General features: G+C 37.5%; 1 protein-coding gene across 3 annotated transcripts in view; it reads right to left on the reverse strand.

Annotated features, from left to right (window-relative positions):
• dnmt3bb.1 (DNA (cytosine-5-)-methyltransferase 3 beta, duplicate b.1) overlaps positions 1 to 6,000 on the reverse strand; it is a 39,857-nt gene that overhangs the window by 9,847 nt on the left and 24,010 nt on the right. For all 3 annotated transcript variants that reach the window (XM_088003677.1, XM_088003676.1, XM_088003678.1), the window contains exons 6-8: positions 4,444 to 4,590; positions 1,830 to 1,988; positions 1,634 to 1,741 (exon numbers count right to left, since the gene is read on the reverse strand). In XM_088003677.1, the coding sequence (XP_087859803.1) occupies positions 1,634 to 1,741; positions 1,830 to 1,988; positions 4,444 to 4,590 (414 nt within the window). The remainder of the gene's footprint in view (positions 1 to 1,633; positions 1,742 to 1,829; positions 1,989 to 4,443; positions 4,591 to 6,000) is intronic.

The following is a 6,000-nucleotide window of genomic DNA, read 5'->3' on the forward strand; positions in this document are numbered from 1 at the left end:
AAATAAAAGTTTAAATGATTAAAAACACAACATTTGTTTCACCTCTAAATCAGTGTTTCTCAGTCCTCACCCCCCCCTGCATGTTTTAGGTTTTTCCCTTCTGCCACCTGAATTGTATCTCTGGGTGATTGACAGGTTTCTGCACCACCTGATGGTCATGTAATCATTTGAATCAGCTGTTCTGGACTAGAGGCTCATCTAGAACATGCAGAGCAGGGGGCCTGAGGACCAGGTGGAGAAACACTGGACTAAACCGTTTTTTCATGCCTTTACATTTAAACAGAAAAAGGAATTTGAGAGAATTTTAAACCACATTTCAACTTTACGGATTAGCAAAAACAACCAGGAAGTGGTTCTGTTTTTATCAATGTGTAACAAAGACCTGTGTCCTTTGTTAGATCACACACGCACGCACACACACACACTGCTGGGAAGCTCCAGGTAGATCGGTCGTTTCCTCTCAGAGTGTTTCATGCCAGACAAATCTGTTTCCTTATCTGCTTCACTCTTTATAGATTTTTCAGAATGTAAACAGAGACATCGCCAGCTAGCATAAATGCTAAACCAGCTGAGTTTGACCTGAAGCTCAAGTTCTGACTGGCTAACAAAACCTCACTCCAAAGCTTTACAAAGTGAGAAAATATTCATCTTCATGGATTTTCTTCAGCTGAAGTCACTGTTGAAGGAACTCAAATTTCCATTTCTGCAGTCAGAAAGAACCAGGCGGAACATTTAATGGAAAACTGCACAACATCAAAACAAATCCATCCAGTGTGAACGCAGTTAATTTGTAAATAATAATGTGTAAATAGTTTCTGGACCTGCTGGAGACATTATTCTGTATGGAGGTTATCTGAGTGTAAACAGACGGTTTATCACCGTCTGTAACGGTGGAAACGCTGAGAGCAGCTCTGGTAGTTTACATAAGCCGGCATCTCCACTTCTCAGGAACTGAATCTGATGAAACATCTGTCCGAAAACGGCTGCAGGGATTTATTGGACTTATCACTTACTGAAATCGACTAACTTAGCGAAGTCCAGGCAGGACAGTAAGTTTTGCTCCATGTAACATTGAAGCAGAAATGAAAATGCAGAGGAAGAAACGGAGGAAGAGGAGAGATTCGGACGTTTATGGTTATCATCAGGTTCTAAACATTTTCATAAATATATTAGAACGATGTGTTACAAAGACTTAAATATGCCACTTTAAAACATTCATTCATTATCTTTCAATTTGTTTTGATTTTGCGTTAGCGCCTGCTAAAGGTGCTAGCTCCAACTTACAGTGTTAACTTCAATCAGTGATGTTAGCTCTAAACAATAATTCTAGCTCTTGCTAACAGTGCTAGCTCTAAGTAAAGGTATTAGGTCTAACTAATGGCATTAGCTCCTGCTAATTTTGTTAGCTCTAACTAATGTTAGTTCCTGCTCGTTGTGCTAGCTCTTACGGCAAAAGCTCTAACTAATGATGTCTCTAATTAATGATGCTAGCTCCTGTGTTAGCTTTTGCTAATGATGTTAGCTCTAACAGATGGTATTAGCTCTAACTAATGATGTCTAATAAATGATGCTAGCTCATTAGTGTTGGGTCTAACTACTCGGGCAATCAGCTGCGTTAAACTTGAAAAAGTACCTCGACTGCCTGAAAGATGGCCTTTCGGTAGGAGGCCAGCTTGGTGTACGAAGCCTGGCTGAAGAACTTGGGGAAGGCCATGAGAGAGTCCAGCTTGTCTGCTGAAACCTGGACAAAAATCACATGGAAAGGTTCAAAACCCAAGATAAACACAGCTTTTCCTGATCTTTTCTTCAAGACGGCTGGGCGTTTTTACCTCAGAGAACTTTCCATCTCCGAACCACTGCAGCCACCTCATGCCGTGGCTGGCCTGCCGTTTGCCCATGGCGCGCCACGTCACCACGATGCCCGGCCACCAGGAGAAACCCTTGATCTTCCCCCAGACCAGCTCACCGACTCCAAAACCTTTATTATCCTACAGACAGAACAGGAAGACAGTGAGCATCCATGAAGCTTCAAGGTTTCAAATGTCTGCAAAACTTTAATATTCCTCTAATGTCGAAAAAACACCATTTCACATTTGAGGTGTTTCCATTAAAATAAGAATCACAATCACGTGACGAGTCATTAAAAACGCGCCACGTCATGATCCTCCAGCTACTTCCTGTTGTCGTCTTCTTTGCTGTTTTTGCCAGTGGCTACGTCCGGTTGTTGATCATGTGACTCGTGATGTGAAAAAAGTGTTTCCATTGCAGTTTTTGCAAAATAAACCAATTTTGATACAGCCAAAAAACACTGCCACATCTTAGCAACAAACTTTTATTTTTAAATCAAAAAACTCGTTTTTTTCCAAATTGTGTGTTTCCATTAAGCAAATGTATCTCAAAAATATCAAATTGTGCAATTATATCATCAATGGAAATGCAGCTTGTAGAGGAAACAGATGTAGAAAAAAATTATTCTTTATTCTGGAATGGAAAAAAAGATTCCTAACTATTTAATTAAACAAAATAAAACAGGACATAAACTAAATCAACGTTAACTAAATCTATATTTAGCACACAAAAGTAGGGATCCATCTTTTAATCAACAATTTAGTTTATTAGTTTGTTTAAAACAGGAACATTACAAGAAAATTCCTTCAGGTCAGTGGAAAGTTTCAGACGAATATATCTAGTATTTAAAATTGGTATTAAATCTTAATATTGCTAAATAAAATAAATATACTTCCTTTTGGATTTTGGTTTTGCTTGCGTTCATGCTTTGATCCATTCTTTTTTGTTCATTTATGTTCTGCAAGTCTTGCCATATGAGTTAATTTTTCTGCGCTCATTGTTGGTCAAAAGGTGTTGCCATACATGTTAAGTCCACTTATGTTTATCTTTTTAGTTTATTGTTCTATTTTGTTGGTTTTTTTAGTCTTATTTGCATTCAAACAAAAGGCCTCGACACTGGATACTCGTTTTGCTTGTTTGCTGTAATCAGTTTTTTTTTTTTTTTTTTTTGCGTGGTCGTTCATGCTACTAATTAAATGCGACCGCAATCATTTCTGTGTGAACGGGTTCCAACCTAAAACCATTCAAGAATCCTGGGATGAAAAGTTTTAGTTTTCCAAATAAACTGTTAGTTTGAGTCTTTAATTCCTATCTGCCTGTGTGTTAAAAGGCGAAACGGAAAGCAAACAGTGACTCAGCACTACGACTGTGATGCAGCAGATTCAGCAAAAATATTAAATTTTGCATTTTGGGCTGCAGCTTCTTCAAATTCTGCTTTAAATGTTGTACTTTTGAATATAGTCACCAACAGGAAGTGAGGAAAAAAAGCAAACTAATGTGTTTTTTATAGCATTTTTTTAATCACTGAGGTCATTAAAGTGTTTCCAAAGAAAACGATTTGGCAGCGTGTCGCAGTCTGACTTAACAAGCAGATGTTTTGCTGAGTTCAGCCAGAACTTTGTGTGAAAACAACCGCAGAGAGCAGAGAGCATCCAGGGAACATGGCGGCCTGCAGACCTGCCCTGATCCATCAGGAGCTTTTTATTAGCATGCTAACGCTAAATGCTGCAGGAGGAAACAATTCCTAAAAAATAGACTGGGATTTTCTTAGACTTCATCATTTCATCTGTTGAAGCTGCAGTAACTTAAAACTGACACCAGGTTATGAGACAGATGATCTGTGAAAAGATCAATATCCTCCAACTTCTCATTGAGCTACTGAAGAAATGACCAAAACAACAAATCAGAGCCAGGAGGAGGGGCTTAGCGCTGTTAATAATCCTCATGTACTTGCTACTAAATGTTGCAATGGCGGAGAAACAACTCACCACTACAGAAAAATAGTTTATCCACTGTCTTCTGTGTCTATGCTAGCTAGAATAGCATTCACAGCAGGATCTGTTGATGGGTAAAAACTGGCAGCTCCACACAAGATGATGATTGACAGCGCTAAGACCCGCCTCCTGGCTCTGATTGGCTGTTTCCAGTTAGCACTGGAACAAAGTAAAGCTCAGTTTTTTAACAGATTATCAGTCTAATATCATGCTGTCATGACACAGTAACAGTTTCAACAAATATGTAAAAAAATACTTTTGTTTTAATATGTTCCAATGGCAGATTATTGCACTTATAACATGGGAACATTTATCTATTTCTTCATCAATATTAAGGAATTATTTATGTAAAAAAAGCTCCTATTTCTTGCTGAAAAGTTACTTGTAAGTTAGTTTTGTGTTATTTCAAGTGAACCAACATATTTGCACCAGACACTGGACCAAAATTACTTGGTAAGATTTTGTAGTGTATTGAATAAAACTGAAAGCAGAAAGTGTTTTTGTAAACCTACTGAAGGAGATGAACTGTTTCAAAGTTCATCTGTGGATGAAATGTGATGAATGCGGCCTGAACTGAGGGAAGGCAAACAGTTCGACTCACGTTGTATTCTGGCTGGACTTCAGAGCTGGACGTGGTGCTGCTGCTCTGGGCCGAGTCTTTAGAGTCTTGCTCCATCAGCTCCAAACATGGCTCCTCTGGCGTCTCCCTGGCAACGACGCCGGCGGCTCGGCGAGGACCAGTGGCGTACTGAACGCGGGAAACACAAAAGATTAGATAAAAAACTACCAAAAGTCTACAGCCTTTTATTTATATATGTACATAAAATATATATATATATATATATATAATATTTATTAAATTATTATACATTATTTATGAATTATTTATATACATATTATAAGTGAAATGGTAATAGTATTAGTACTATTTCATATATTTCTTCTAATGAAAAGAAGAAAATCAAAGTTGGTGGCCATCAGTCCAGAAGCTTCTGACCATAGACATAATATAAGGATAGACGCCTCATGGACCGCTCTCGCCTATTGTCGCTGACGAGATTTAGGGCGGCCATCTTGGAGCGGTACTCCACTCCACTCAGCGTTATGTGTTTAGCAGCACAATGACGTATCAGCGCATTTAATCGATCATAACACACATTTTGTTACTGTAAACCATATTCAAACATCTATCAAAGCTACATTTATAAACAATTGTATTTTTAAGTATGTTTTTAATACATAGTTCATCATATTTAAATATGCTTAGTGGCTATAACAATAGAATAGGAGTGGAATATTCTGATATCGATGTATGAAGAGCATATTACAAAGCACACAGCCGTTCATAATTTATTTAATAAATTATTTAGTAATATCAATACATATTTTATATAACTATACAAACACTAATAAATAAAGATTAAAAATGGCACAAATAAATGATGATTAATAGTGAATTTATATATATATATATATATATATATATATATATATATAAAATGTTTTTCAGCCGACGAGTCCAAAATCCGATGCGAGATTCATCCTGCAGTGAATCCGTCTCTCTCTATAGATATCTCCCTCTTCTTCCTCACATCATGTCTTTAGGAAACATTCAAAACAAAAACGGAAGATTGAGGATGTATCTTACTTTTGACAGAGTGAAAGAATATAAATAATAGTCTTTACCACCTGTGTAAACTTTGCTGGTGAATTTTATAACACATAATATAAGTTTTATAATATGTGTTACATTGTTTCATTTCTAATATAGGCCCTTGTGTCAGATAATCTAAGTCAGTGTTAGAGAATAATTAATTTTTTTTAGATTTACGGAATCTCAGTTAGCCTTCATAGCGGGGCTGAACCCGTATTACACCAAGCACTGTAGCTAATATTAGCTGGTATCTCGGTGGACATAAATACAGTAAAGTAATATTCTAATCACAATATATACACAATAATATGTCCATCTTACTTGTGAAATGTTGTCTGTGGAGCCCTCACATCAGTAATCCATCGATCTGAACAACAATATCCCTCAGTGCTGAGGCATCTTCTGCTGTTTTGGTTGAGCAAAGTAGGAGGGTATACCGCTCCAAGATGGCCGCCGTATTTCCTGCGCCGGAGCGGCCAATGCGGGGTCTACTCTTATATTATG

The sequence above is a fragment of the Poecilia mexicana genome, unplaced genomic scaffold (genome assembly GCF_051168715.1).
Source record: "Poecilia mexicana isolate PSO_F unplaced genomic scaffold, ASM5116871v1 scaffold_2, whole genome shotgun sequence".
NCBI lineage: Eukaryota > Metazoa > Chordata > Actinopteri > Cyprinodontiformes > Poeciliidae > Poecilia > Poecilia mexicana.